The 13,712-nt window shown below is 34.8% G+C and overlaps 2 protein-coding genes across 12 annotated transcripts in view; one reads left to right on the top strand and one right to left on the bottom strand.

The window, feature by feature from the left end:
- Window positions 1-13,712, top strand: part of Pde1c (Phosphodiesterase 1c) — a 474,080-nt gene that overhangs the window by 311,377 nt on the left and 148,991 nt on the right. The gene's annotated exons all lie outside the window — the stretch shown is intronic.
- On the bottom strand, window positions 5,651-11,919 carry LOC114245996 (maltase A1). Its single transcript, XM_028178356.2, has 10 exons — window positions 11,770-11,919; window positions 10,965-11,119; window positions 10,393-10,572; window positions 10,125-10,282; window positions 9,457-10,038; window positions 9,274-9,381; window positions 9,050-9,200; window positions 8,345-8,540; window positions 7,552-7,689; window positions 5,651-5,775 (listed from the first exon to the last, which is right to left on the bottom strand). The coding sequence occupies exons 1-10, from the start codon at window positions 11,868-11,870 to the stop codon at window positions 5,697-5,699; spliced, it is 1,848 nt and encodes a 615-aa protein (XP_028034157.2). The 5' UTR covers window positions 11,871-11,919; the 3' UTR covers window positions 5,651-5,696.

Genomic DNA, 13,712 nt, shown 5'->3' with positions numbered 1-13,712 from the left:
TGCTAGTTCTAATAATAATTTACGTATTTGCGAAATATATCAGATCGCTTCAGTTTATTGGTCTTTGTATACTATATTTGTCTTCAATATACTAAATAGATCTAATTTGATTCCCGAATGAAATCATTAGGTATCTTCCTTTTTTTCCCCTTTTTCTTTCCTTTGCATCCTGTGAAGAAGAGTTGGGTGCCCAAAGCCGTAAGCGTGCTATAACGTATTAAAGAGACACATAACTTAATTACCTTCCAGATCTTTCTTGTATAAACATATATATTCGATCTTTGTCATTCTGTATCCTATTCTTCGCCATCGTGAAATTTGTTTCCCGAGAACAAAACAAAAAGTTCAATGACCGATTGAAAAAAAAACGAACATTTCATTAATCCATATCAATAAATAAACCATTGAAGGCCTTTCGTCACTAAGTAAATACATAATATTAACATTACCTATTCCCGCAATACGATACTATATCTAAATTAATGTTACCAACCGACCTTGTACGCCTTCTAATGAGAATACCAGTTAAAATGCTAAGTAATTTCGTAAGAAATTTAATACAGCAGTTACAAAAATGTTCAAACAAAATTACTTGTTACTTTGGAATGTAAACCGATTTTTATTTTCAATTTAGACCCGTTTTGTTGCTTATTTGGACAGCACTCGTTGTGCATCATGTCCAAGATAAGTGTGCTATGAACCCGTATCAGTATCTCCTGTTTTACTACGAAGCGGTGCTTGCGGTAGGCAGCGGCTTGGCTCTGTCCCTGGCATTGCTGAAGTCCATGGGCGACGGTAACCACTCACCATGAGGTGGGCAGTATACTCGTCTGCCTTCTGGATAAACGAATTAACAGGTTTCGGGTGCAAACCCGCACAAGTGCCTGCCACTATCTTCATGCTCCTTTTGACAGTACAGTGCATTCTAAGCCCACACGGGAAAGTACGACTGCCTACTTCTGTCGCGAAGAAGCCAAGCGTTTCGGTTTGAGGTTTAGGACCACAGTTGTAATAATTGAGATTTAGATCCCTTATTTCAGTGTGGGCATGTGCATTCACGTTGTGATATCTATAGGTTCCGGTAAACACAAACTTTTTCCCGAATTGGGAATTGAACCTATGAATTTCAGCCCAGCAAACAGGGGCGACAATTACAATGCCACCAAGTCACTCAAAATGTATAGTTAACTATGTATAATAACTGTGCTTACATGCTTTAGTGAGCGCAGTGTGTATCTCTTGAGTGTATGGCGCAAAGGTTTGAAAATCGCAATTCAAAGAAAATATTTGTTCTGTGCAAACTTGTACAGGAAGAAACATTTGCCCATCATTTCAGTTCCGTGAATCTAGAGGGAGTGCTGTTGAGATAACAATGTGTACTCCAAGGCGGGAAGCAAGAAAATAATTTACGAAACTCCGGAAAAACAAATTGAATCCCATTCATTCATGGACTGTTTTTTGCGAGAAATGTTTTACAATTTAAGTGGAGCGAGTTGGTTTTGTGTGGTCAAAGTGCAGGAATGAAATTTGCTAATGTTTCTTCTTTATTTCTCTCCGAATATTAATCATGAGGGTTCAGTGGTAACGACCTAGCACATACATTATATACTGGCTTTTGTATTCATTCAAACGCTTACAAAAAGTATGTGAGTATAGATATTAAGAGGAGACTATTTCAAAATATTTAAAGATCGAACAATCCGGTAGCTCTTTGGTCATCCCCTAAAATAATAAGACTAATATTAAACCGCATAGGCATGCCGAAAACGAATCAAGATCGCAGAATATAGACCCCGAAAAAATGATAATCATACTATTTGATTTTTTTTTTTCGTGGGATCATCTCAAAATATTCCTCAGAGAACTTCTCATGAAACATTCTGTAAAAACAAAGCGAATGTTTCGGTATACCGAGAACTTCCAAGCGATCCGTATTTAGACCCCAAACCAATCATGTGATCCACTTTGATGCTCATTTCGATGTTTCATCTTTTTTTTTTATTGCTTAGATGGGCGGACGAGCTCACAGCCCACCTGGTGTTAAGTGGTTACTGGAGCCCATAGACATCTACAATGTATATGCGCCACCCACCTTGAGATATAAGTTCTAAGGTCTCAGTATAGTTACAACGGCTACCCCACCCTTCAAACCGAAACGCAATACTGCTTCACGGCAGAAATAGGCGGGGTGGTGGTATCTACCCGTGCGGACTCACAAGAGGTCCTACCACCAGTGATGGTGATCACGACCACGGTGACGGTGATCTCAATTTCAACATCACCCTCACGTTAAGGTGCATTTGCTCCGATAATAATCGCTTTAATACAGAGCCAGAGCTTGTCTCCTATTTCAAATTAACAATAGAAAAGAATGCACGATAGAAAAAACAATAGAAATAAGAAAAGAAAATAGTTCAGTTTAAAATAAATGAAATGTACATAAGAGCCGGCTGTTGTTTGATGAACTAATATCAAAGATAGAATTACAAAATAGAAAATTTATTTTGAAACGAAATTCTCAAAGCGTTGCGACAGATACCGATCTATTTTTAACAAGCTCGTGTTCATGAAAGCCTACAGGAATATTCTTTAATTTGTTATGATTTGGTCTTTTTGTGAAATAAAGTAAAGTTTGAAATAATTTATAAAATTCGACGGCTAATAGTTTTCAAATCATGTTATAGGTACTTGTCCCGGATAATTATTTATTGGCTAAGTTTGAGCACCAAAAAATCACAACTCGTCAAATTCAAGACATACTGATTAGGTTAGTAATTATTAATCTAGCGATCGAGGGCTTAGGAAACTCTGACTACACCGCCATGGAGCCCAACTTGATCGCCGGTAGGGGTCAGTATAAGATGGGAGTGGTAATGCTTCAATGAGCTGAGATGTTCTGATAAACCTTCAACATAACGTAAGCTCTGAGCTCAATAATGTACATATAGCCTTAAAAGCTATTAATCGTTAACAGCATATTTTCTAATTTCAAAATAATAAAATTTAATGTTTCAATATCTTTCCTTCAATTTAGCTAATATCATCCCTGACTACATTCACTACCTGTTAACAAGATACCATATTCGGAATCCATAAACTTCACACCTTTATACGACAACGTTGGCTTCACTAAGCATCCACCAGCCTCGTTCTCCCTGTCGTAAAATTTAAAGTGAAAGCAAGACGAAATACTGTACTAAAAACAAACGTAAACCTGTTTAAGGGTACGTTCTAACTTTGTGATGTTCACAGTATCCCCGTTTTCGAATTAATGACACTATTGAGGGTCTGTGTGGAGCCTTATTTTATTGTGCTAAGTGGGTGGACGAGTTTTGGAGCTACCTGTTTTTCAGTGGAACCCCTATTCATAGCAACATGAATGCCATTATCCACCATAAGATATGATGTCGAAATGAAACACTAATCGAAACCCACAACTGCTTCAACAATAGGTAAGGATAATGGATCCTACCAATGCGGATACACAAACGCCGATAGTAAATCTGATCCATTAAGATCTAAAATTGATGATCGTTGAATAGTACATACATATTATTATGTATTTATATTTTTGTCTTTAGGACAAAAGTTTATCAATGCGTTATTTTAGTTTTGTAACTTTAAAATATTCGTATAGATGATGTTATTATGGCGTGATTGCCACATTAAATGCGTTTAGTTGGAATAAGATTCCAATTTTATATTGAGAAAAATAAGTCACATCAAGATAAATGAAAATCCGCTCTGACGATGGGCAGCTAAATTCGGGCTATATATGGATCCAAAGTTATTACACCCAAAAGGGCACTTACCCAGCTCCTAGTTATTTAATCAAGGATCAGAAGGTAACGCACATAACCTTAGCTGGACCTTGACTGGTTATTAATTAAGCGGGGTACACGATTCGAAGGAGGTTTAATTTCTATGAATATTCGTGGGAAAGTACATTGAAGAAATTTAAAAATAATGGAAAGAACAAAAGATCTTGAGCAACGTTACATAATATGTACTATCGTTTTGAGAACTAGCTGGTGCTTTGTTCAGTATAAATCTTAAATACTTTGATAATAAGAAAGCATTCAAATTATAATAGCACATATTTCTTGACAAGAGGAGATTAGTCATACTATGGCACTGAAATACCAATAATTGCTTATTGAATCTATGAAAAAGTATTCAATGTATGGTAAATTTCTCAAAATAGAAGACGTAATCTCAATTTGCCTTCCAAATTTACAAATGATTTTACAAATGATGTTTGATACCACAAGTACATAAAGTGTATTTGACTAAGCCCCTACTAAATTAAGTTTACTTTGTCAACGTAATATTGTGCTATAGATTCCGTAATTTCAACGCAAGATCCTTATATAATCTTTAGAAAGCTATAATAAATCAGTTTCATCGGAAACCAGAAATTTTCGTACTCAATCGACTGAAAGATTACAAGGCAAATTAATGATCCACTTCAAAAAGCTTTCGTTGTTTAGATTAAATGTTTTTCGTAAAGAGCAAGTAACAATAAACCCATTAATATGATGAGAAATGGGAGAAGTCAATACTGCTCCACGTTTTTGAGGACAATGAAGTTATTTTGAAAGTTGGAGTGATCGATTTCTGTTACCAGATCGCCGAGCAGAGGCCTTTTATAAACTGGAGACGCGATATAATTTACCAAAATTGATTTGGTAACGTTACAAGAAGCAAAAAGGTTAAGGAACCGACCCGTTTTCAAAAATAACGGAGAGGAGGGGCGAATAATCTTTGGTTAGTAGAATGATGTAGGCTTGACCAATTATAGGAAAGTGCTCAAAATACTACAACACTAGAACGTAACGAATAATTTAATTAGATATAAATCAATAGATTTGTAAATCGTAGCTAAATAGGATTCCAATAAAAAGGCTTAACTGATACTTTAAATAAGTTTGGCTACCGAATGAAGATGTAACTACAAAACTACAAACTACTTTATTTAAACATGTAGTATGTTTAATAATACACAAGGTTTTCATGATGCCGGAAAACAAGTCCGAAAACAACTCATTATTTTTTCATGAACAACTAAATGTGAAAAAAACTGTATCTCCAAAGCACTCAGTGAAAATTTTCTATAATCATCTAAAGCTAGGGATTGGCTAGAGCTAGAACCATTACGAGTTTGCTTATCCATAATTCATAAACGCAAATGAATCCCTTTAAAATGAACGTTAATTAATTTTGTCAAGGTGTTTCGAACGCTGCTAGCGAATTTGCAAACGTGAACATTAGATATCAATTTCAAGTGATATTTCAAGTAATAGATATGGGTAAGCCATACTATATATGTAAATGATCATTTGCAGTGACATGTTATTAACATATCATGAATATTCTCAGATAATTCTTTGAAACAACATCAAAGGAACTTACAGTGATGCGATACTATAGAAAATTATACATTATTATTACCAGAGTTAAATTATAGGTCACGGTTGGAAGCGTGTCTCATACTAAGGATACAATTTTTAAGTCGTAAAAACAAATGTAAATAGAATGATGTTGAAACTTTATAAATAGTGTCAAAGTTTTGTAAAAACATGGCAGTAACCTACTTTCGATATCGCAGAAGATACCTACTTTATACCACGAAACAATTCAAAAGAAACACTTTATAAGTTGTTTGAAGATTTAATCAAGAGTTAAATTTCTTTCAATTACCGTAGGGTGTGTACAACTTTGAGCACTAAAGATTCGTGAGCGACGATCTCCGCTTGGCTTGCTTCCAGCAAATCTCTGTGAAGAAAAATCTTTTGAAAGAACCTTTGTGTTACGATTACGCATCACGATAATACCAAGACATATCTATGTAGATCTGAAGTGGTCCTTCTTTTCACGTCTCATTTGTTTGCCAGATGTTGTCTCAATCGTATCACAATAACATTTATAAACACATGTTAACCGCACAGATTAACATCAAGAACCTTCAAGAAAGCCAGGGTCGAACCACAACCTATTGGCATCAATACATTTTGCGACTTTTCTTATAGTCCAAACTCGCTTACATCTTCTTCTTCTATTTATATAAAAATGAATTGCTGTTGGTTAGTCTCGCTAAAACTCAAGAACGACTGGACTGATTTGGCTAATTTTGGTCTTGAATTATTTATGGACGTCCACAGAAGGTTTAAAAGGTAGATAAATATGAAATAGCTTGGAATTAAATAAAAATAACAATTTTGTTTTTCTATTGATGTGTCCCCCGTCGGACGGATTCCTTTTGTTTGTTTTGAGTTTATTTTATACAAAAGTTTAGGTCTTTTATTATCGTCTATTATTATAGATTAAGGCACTAAGAAGTCTGTCGGGTCAGCTAGTTGACGTATAAAAATAATCATTTAGTAATGCTTTGGTAATTGTCTTTTAAGCTGACAAAGAAATTATTACAATATTTAAACTAATTTAGCTGTAACTAACACTACATGTATGAAATACACCAACTTGTTAGAACGACTCGTATGTCATTTTTATGTCGAAGATACTGGGACAAACACCCACTCTGAAGTACTAACAAAAACCGTATACATCTTTAAATCGATCAGAGAACAGTCACAGTTGTACACCTAGTATCGTTTATATTCAATTGCAGTGTTGATTTATCCCTTTCTATTAAGTGCGTGACAACTAGTGTCACGTGTGGTAATGTAAAAAAAAAGTATAATTGGGGTTAAAGTATGAAATTGGCGTTTTATTGTAATAAGTACTTCGAATTGATATAAAATCTTCATGGTTTGATATTTTTGAGTGAAACTTTTTTCAATTAGTACCAATGAAGTTCTTCTTTTAAAAAATATGCAACAGTTTTTTTTATTCAGTTTAGACAAGAAAAATGAATACTTCGAAAATTCGAGTGATTTTTGAATACGAGTTCCGACGCGGAACTAACGCTGTAGAATCAGTTCGCAATATCAATGTTGCGTTTGGAGAGGGGACTGCTAATGAATGCACCGTGCGATTTTGATTGAAAAGCTTTCGTTATGGAAATTTTGATTTGAGTTTTTGGTGTAACTTTCTCCGATCTGGTCAAGCGATAACGGCAAATGCTTAGTGTACCGAATTCCAAACAATGATAGCAAAACTTGCAGTGAAACAGCCCCGAATCGATTTTCACCATTATTGCTCCATGATAACGCGAGACCTTATACAGCACGAGAAGCCGTTTTAACTCTACGGAAACTGCAACTAGAAACCATTCATCACCCTCCGTATTCGGCAGACCTTGCTCCAACGGACTATCACTTTTTTCGTTATTTGGACAATTTTCTACGTGATAAAAATTTCTCTTCCCAGGAGGCAGTACAAAATGCTTTCACACAGTTTGTAGAATCTAGATCACCAGAGTTCTATCGCAAAGACATAAATTACCTTTGTATGTTACATGGAAGCAAAAAAAATGAATTTCAATTTTTCAAAACAAACCGGCAACTTCATACTTTAACCCCTAATATAAATGTTGCGTGATTTTATAATTTGATTTCCTTATGAATGATGTATGAAGCTACAAGCACTTACCCAGGAACCTTCTTGGAACGAATATCAGTAAGGACAACTTCTAAATGACCAACAACATGCTCGAAGTAAGTTAAGTCAATAGTATGATCACGGTTCTTCAAATTGATCACTGTCACGTAAATTTCACCATCGTGCCATCTGAAAACAATAACTCTTGTATAATTAAACCGACAATCAATCGTACCAGTTTGACGACTTCGTGTTATTTTGCTAAAATGGTCCATCAATTGTCTATTAAAAAGCTATGAAAAGTTCATAACAAAAGAGAGCTCTGCGTTTATGGATCTCTAGACTAAAAATAATTAAAAAGGAAACTAATCGAACATAAGCTGTACACAGCTTAGGAATTAGATTTCCTAACGACTAAACCAAAACTACAAAAAACTTTTATCAATTTAATTCGAATTATTTTAAACTAATAAATCAAATGACAAAACAGTTTTCAAGGACAAGTGTATCTTTCAATAACAATTAACAGATATAAACTTATGCAATGCAAAGCAACGAGCAGTGTCACCACTGTTCTATATGTACCTCTTATCAAATACCTATGGATTTCATAAGTGTGATGTAATACCACAGACACAAACATCTTCCAAATTTCGATAAGCTAATCATAGATAACAAAAAATACTTTTTCTAAGTACGTTGAACCAACACAACCAGCAGCGCAAAACGAGGCAACTATACTAACTATAATCTAAATGGAAAATTAGCATAGGCTGGCCAAAGATAAATCCAAAAAAGACAATTGACAACACACTGTAATGTGGTGGAAATAATCAAAACATACCTTTTGAAAGCGAAAATATCAGGGTTAAGTGCCACTGATTCGAAGCGACCATACCGGAACACAGGTTCATTTCGCAGACGTGTCAGTTGCTTGTAAACGTTCAAGTGAGAGCGAGAAGTCGATTTTTGAATTTCGACATTGAGGGTTTCATAGCCCCCCGCTACTGGCAGCCATGTTTTATCACCAGTAGAGAATCCTGTACATTAAATAATACTTAATAAACGGGAAAAAATCTATATGATTACCTAGTCTCACAGAAGGATTTGCTATGATTATCTCGCTTTAGGAAAGGAATTCAGAGTATACTCTTATCCAAATATAAATTTACAAAACATTACTAAATCAGTACATAAAATAAAGATCACTTGAACAGTAGGAAAACACAAAGCAAAGCAAAACACAAAGCAAATGTTCGTTAATATTTTCCCGAAGTGGCAATTGAACCCACACCCCAATCTAGTAAAGATACTTACTACTAAATAATATATCAATTGCTTGAAAACTTCAACGCAAACTATATATTATAGTCAACATTTAAACTATAATACTGAACCAAATATTCAAGTATACACACACAAGTACACGCACACGCACACACACTCAATTATGACAACCGGATACACGAGTAGAGAATATAGAAACAAGAACTGCACAAATAAGATGCGAACCTTCAAGTTCAAAGAAACTTAAAACTATCACTTATACCAGCATTTTTCTCAGAATTCCATTGAAATGGTGTACGTTCAGGATCTCTAGAAGCAGTCCAGTAGTTGATAGGATCATCTGTGTTACATCCACTGGGGTCAACCGTATCTTCCCAGCTTACGTATCCGTCAACCATCCCGATTTCTTCACCCTATACAATATAAACACGTTACGTAGTTTCATTTCTTTCATTAATAGTCATGTTCTGTGTAATGAGTACTCACCATATAAGTTACAGCTATACCAGGTAGGAGCATAACAATCATATTAAGCCCATCTACTAGCTCAACACTATACCTAGAAGCTACTCGGTTGTTGTCGTGATTACCAGCCTGTTAATTAATATGAAAGTTTAACATAAAAATCAACACTGATAGTATTGTGACACTGTAGTTATTATAACTTACCACCCAGTTAGCCAACATGTCAACAGGCTTAAAGGTCAAAAATTTGTCCAAAGCGTATTTAAGTTCTGCAGCAGTAGATGAACCACTAACATCGGAAATGAGTACGAAATTGAATGGCATTTGAGCTCCAGCACGGACACCATCGCCAAAATACTTCATTGTGATCTGAGGACTGGAGTAAGCTTCAGTCATCATAACCCTAGTGAATCCATCTTTTGCTTTATACTCATCAAGAACGTCTCTCCATTGGTAAACCATTTCAAATGTTTCTTCGTGGTCTTTTGTGTAGATGTGATCTAAATAGTCATAATTGTCTGGATCGATCTCTCTATTTTGTGCCAATGGCTCATCAGGATATTTACCTCCAAACAGTGTTTTATCTACTTCAAATAAATGAGCGATCGCATCCACCCTGAATCCGGCAATACCCTTATCAAGCCAGAAGCGAATAACGTTCTTCATTTCTTCAACCACCTCTGGATTGCGGTAATTTAAATCAGGCTGTCCGATAACAAATTGATGAAGATAGTATTTACCCACCTCTTTACTGTATTCCCAAGCACTTTTTCGGAATACACTGACCTGTGATTTCAAATATTAGTTAGCTTTACATTACAATACGTTGAGCAAGGCACATTGTGATTATCAAAATTAGAACATAAACTTACCCAGTTGTTGGGAGGATTTAATTTTCCGTTTTCATCTTCAACTCCGTCTTCCCAGACAAAATAATTGTAATATTTTTCGTGTCCTTTAAGAGCTTCTTCAAACCAAACACTTTCGTTACTACTGTGGTTAGGTACGAAATCAAGAACAATTTTAATATCTGGAATTAAATTGTACAGCTTAAAATTATTATAAATTATTAAGAAAATTTTCTTACTGCTTTTGTTGTTAGGTACTCATATTTTCGTAATATAATTTTAATCTACTAACCCAACTCTTTTGCTTTTTGTAAAAGCTTTTCAAAGTCTTCCATTGTACCATATTCTTCTTGGATATCATAAAAATCAGAAATGTCATATCCAAAATCGTACATTGGCGATTTGAAAATCGGTGATAGCCATGTCGCACCAACACCCAATTCCTTTAGATATTCTAAGCTATCTGTTATTCCTTCATAAAATAAAAGATAAATTTACATTAGTCTATTGCTACATCATGATAATTTTCCAACTAATTTGGTATGTTAGGCTATTATTCTAAATAAATTGAACTTTCAACACATAATTCAAAAAAGCTGGCGCTATTAACCACATAATTTCGATTATCACTAGGAATTTGTATTAAACTATGAACCTTTGATTTTTCTCACTTAACCATTAAGCTACCAACAAGGTATCCTAGACTATTCCAACTACGCCCAGTTTGTAGGTGAATTCACGGGGCTCCACCTGGGAGGATTTGCTAACACTAGCCCTAGCGCGAGCTAAGGCTTCTAGGGTAGGCTAGAGAGTACTTCGGTGAATCTAAAAAATATTCATAAAGAAAAAAAAATAGGAACTTACCATTCAGGTCTCCAATACCATCACCGTCACTGTCTTTGAAAGACCTAGGGTAAATTTGATAGAAAACGGTCTTTTCCCACCAATCTAATTCTTTTACTTGACACTGGACTAAAACCAGCACCGGCAGTAAAATAATACCAATTCTCCATTTCGCACTGAAAACGAACTTTTTATTTGTCATATGTAAGAGACAAATAAGCTGTCCATTATACGTATTGGGCTACATGTTTACATGATGTGTAGATCAACTTCCGAGTGAAAGAAATGCACTATACTACGCTTCATCAGTGCATCTAATCTATTTTGTGAATAAGTTAACCATATCTATTAGGAATTAATATTTGTAAAATTTATAAAAAATCCCTCGAAAGCCCTATAAAACAGCTATCATAATAATTTAAATGATTTAATATAAAAGTAGAATAATACTACTAGCCAAAACAAAATAACCAACATATTGATTATAGCTTGGAACTAAAATGTCTTTAAAAAGTATCAACTGTTAATTCAATAACGATTTAACGAATAATGATTAATTTAATCGCTAAAGTCATAGGAATGAAACACCATCTTGGATCTCAAAATGGGTAGTGAGTTCCACGTTTTATCTCCACTGAACATCAGATGAGCCTTCTTATGCTAGTCATCACTAGCATAAGAAGATAGCAACAGAAACCACTAAACGACTTTTTTGTGTGTACATATTTTGTATTCCATAATTAGTACTGAATGAAAACAACAAATATGAAGACTAGAATATATTGGATTAGAAAAATAATCTAATTCTAATTGATGTTTCACTTACCTCATATTGACGACGTATGCTAATAAAATAATGCTTGTTTCTCGGCTTATATACGTACAGTACGCGTTAAAACTAATGATAAATTGACATGATAAATTCATCTTCGACAAGTGTTTGTCCTAAGTATCTGCATTATCACTTTGTAACTGATCCAAGGTTATCTACCGACCAATCACTGAGCTTCGAACTCGCTCGATTGACTTTAAAATAATCATGCTCTCAAATTTGACAATTTATCTAGATGCGATAATTGATGAAAAAGGTATTTAAGTAAATATATATATCATAGAATATTAAAGGATCAGTTCAATGGACTAGCAGTCGATTATATTAGTCGTTAACCTGACGAAATCAAAACGTAAATACTGCCTGGATATAAACGTAGCTTAATAAAAATTCTTAATGATTAGTTCAGCGATGTCTTACAATTTTTGACGGATGCAATTTTTTTCTCTTTAGTGGTTCATGACGAATCCGCAACACTTCTGCTTAGCAGGAGATTTTGGGCGGCAGATTAACGTATGGGGATAATTGACATCCTGTTGAGTGCTGAGTAACTTCACCATATCTAAGGCCGTGCGTGTTAGGTATCCGAACAGAATTGTTAAAAAACGTTAGTTCGAACTGTGATCTATCTATGATGTTAATTTTCTTTTTCATCAGCCTACGAAAATTGTATAATTATTAATTATTTTTTCGGGTGTTTACCTGCAAAATTGCACTTTAGTATCTATACTAATATTATAAAGAGGAAAGATTTGTTTGTTTGTTTGTTTCGAATAGGCTCCGAAATTACTGGACCGATTTGAAAAATTCTTTTTCCATTAGAAGCCGAAATTGTCCCTGATGAACATAGGCTACTTTTTTTAATTTTTTTTTTGGTTTCATGTGTGTTTTAATGTTTCCGAAGCGAAGCGAGGGCGGGTCGCTAGTTTAAAATAAAGAAAGGAATTTAAAGTCATTATTTCTTTATAAATATTTTTATTTCCAATATTCAACATATACACCCATGGTATGGGTGCATCTCTGCCAGCTTAATGACAATTTACAATGTCCTTCTTGAAGAAGTTTGGTGTACGAGAGTCAACAACTCTTCAAAGACAATTTGTACCAACTGTCGGATATTGATTTCCCTGCCAAGAAGTTGTCCAAATTTGGATAAAATGGGAGACTATCGGAGCACAGTCTGGTGAGTACGGTGGATGATGCAAAATTCTAAATACTTATAAAATCACTCTTCCACTCTCTTATAGATTAGAGATCGTTTGCTATGCTGTAGGAGTTCGAGCGTTATCCTGTTAGAGCAGCGATGACAAGCGATCAACCAAGGCTGGCCGAAAATTTACAAACTTCTCCATCACTGTGAACCAGTTCCTTATAGTACACATCCCCGGTAATGCTGATGCCATTTGTTAAGAAGCTATGATGAATTATACCGAGGCTAGATTATCAAACAGTGACTATAACCTTTTTAGGGGGAAGTTGGTGTAAGTTTTGAGGCAATGCCTAGGTGCTGAACCAAGGTCTAACCAATATAATGACCGCTTACTGCTATCAAAAACAATCAATTTTCATCGTAAGTGAGACAATGCGGCTTAAAATACATTCGTTTCGGTGTCTGTTCAGCAAAGCGAGGCAAACCTCAATGTGTTCATCGCGCTGGCGCTCGTTTAGTTCTTACGGCACCAACTTATTAAGTTCTTCTATCTTTTTAATACGCTTTTATTAGCTTCAGACGTATGTATGTATGTATGTTTGTAACGGAATCTTTGAACATGATTTTGACCACCTTCAAAACGTCGGATTAACTCGAAATTTGGTATACTTATTAAGGACCGATGACAATTCTATATTTAAAAAAAATGTAAAAAAAGGAGATGTAAAAATTGAAATTCAACTAAAATGAAATGAAAAATAAATAATAGTTTAAAAAAACTAACAGA

This window comes from Bombyx mandarina, chromosome 04 (assembly GCF_030267445.1).
Source record: "Bombyx mandarina strain Sakado chromosome 04, ASM3026744v2".
Lineage (NCBI taxonomy): Eukaryota > Metazoa > Arthropoda > Insecta > Lepidoptera > Bombycidae > Bombyx > Bombyx mandarina.
Note: the sequence above shows the minus strand (reverse complement) of the source record. Positions and strands in the feature narration are given on the sequence as shown.

Coding starts and splice junctions, on each gene's coding strand:
- LOC114245996 (XM_028178356.2), bottom strand. CDS start 11,870: ATGAATTTATCATGTCAATTTATCATTAGTTTTAACGCGTACTGTACG. Junction 11,120..11,769: donor GCATACGTCGTCAATATGAG/GTAAGTGAAACA, acceptor GTTCGTTTTCAG/TGCGAAATGGAGAATTGGTA. Junction 10,283..10,392: donor ACAAAAAGCAAAAGAGTTGG/GTTAGTAGATTA, acceptor ATTTAATTCCAG/ATATTAAAATTGTTCTTGAT.